At 56.8% G+C, this 287-nt stretch overlaps 1 protein-coding gene across 1 annotated transcript in view; it reads left to right on the forward strand.

The window, feature by feature from the left end:
- Positions 1–287, forward strand: part of EMH_0047870 (uncharacterized protein) — a gene marked incomplete at both ends in the record, with an annotated part of 3,903 nt that overhangs the window by 372 nt on the left and 3,244 nt on the right. Inside the window, 2 exons of the mRNA XM_013496333.1 lie at positions 47–85; positions 179–249. Coding sequence (XP_013351787.1) covers positions 47–85; positions 179–249 — 110 coding nt within the window. The remainder of the gene's footprint in view (positions 1–46; positions 86–178; positions 250–287) is intronic.

Here is a 287-nt window from a genome sequence, read left to right on the forward strand (position 1 = left end):
CAGGAGCTGGCGACAGCACGTCGGTTGCTTCTCTCCTTTGCTGCAGCGGCGCCTCCTCGTGAGGGCTCCCCCGCTCTCCCTGAGGGTGAGTCTAGGGTTTAGGGTTTAGGGTTTAGGGTTTAGGGTTTAGGGTTTGGGTGTGTATACACCTGAATTGCTGCTGTGTGTCTGCATGCAGGAGAAAAGGAAGCAAACGAAGAAGCAATAGACTGGGGGAGACACCAGCCAAGGACGCTGCAGCAGCTTCAGGTATCCAGCAGCAGCAGCAGCAGCAGCAGCAGCAACAG

The sequence above is a fragment of the Eimeria mitis genome, genomic scaffold (genome assembly GCF_000499745.2).
Source record: "Eimeria mitis Houghton genomic scaffold, Emh_scaff2049, whole genome shotgun sequence".
NCBI lineage: Eukaryota > Apicomplexa > Conoidasida > Eucoccidiorida > Eimeriidae > Eimeria > Eimeria mitis.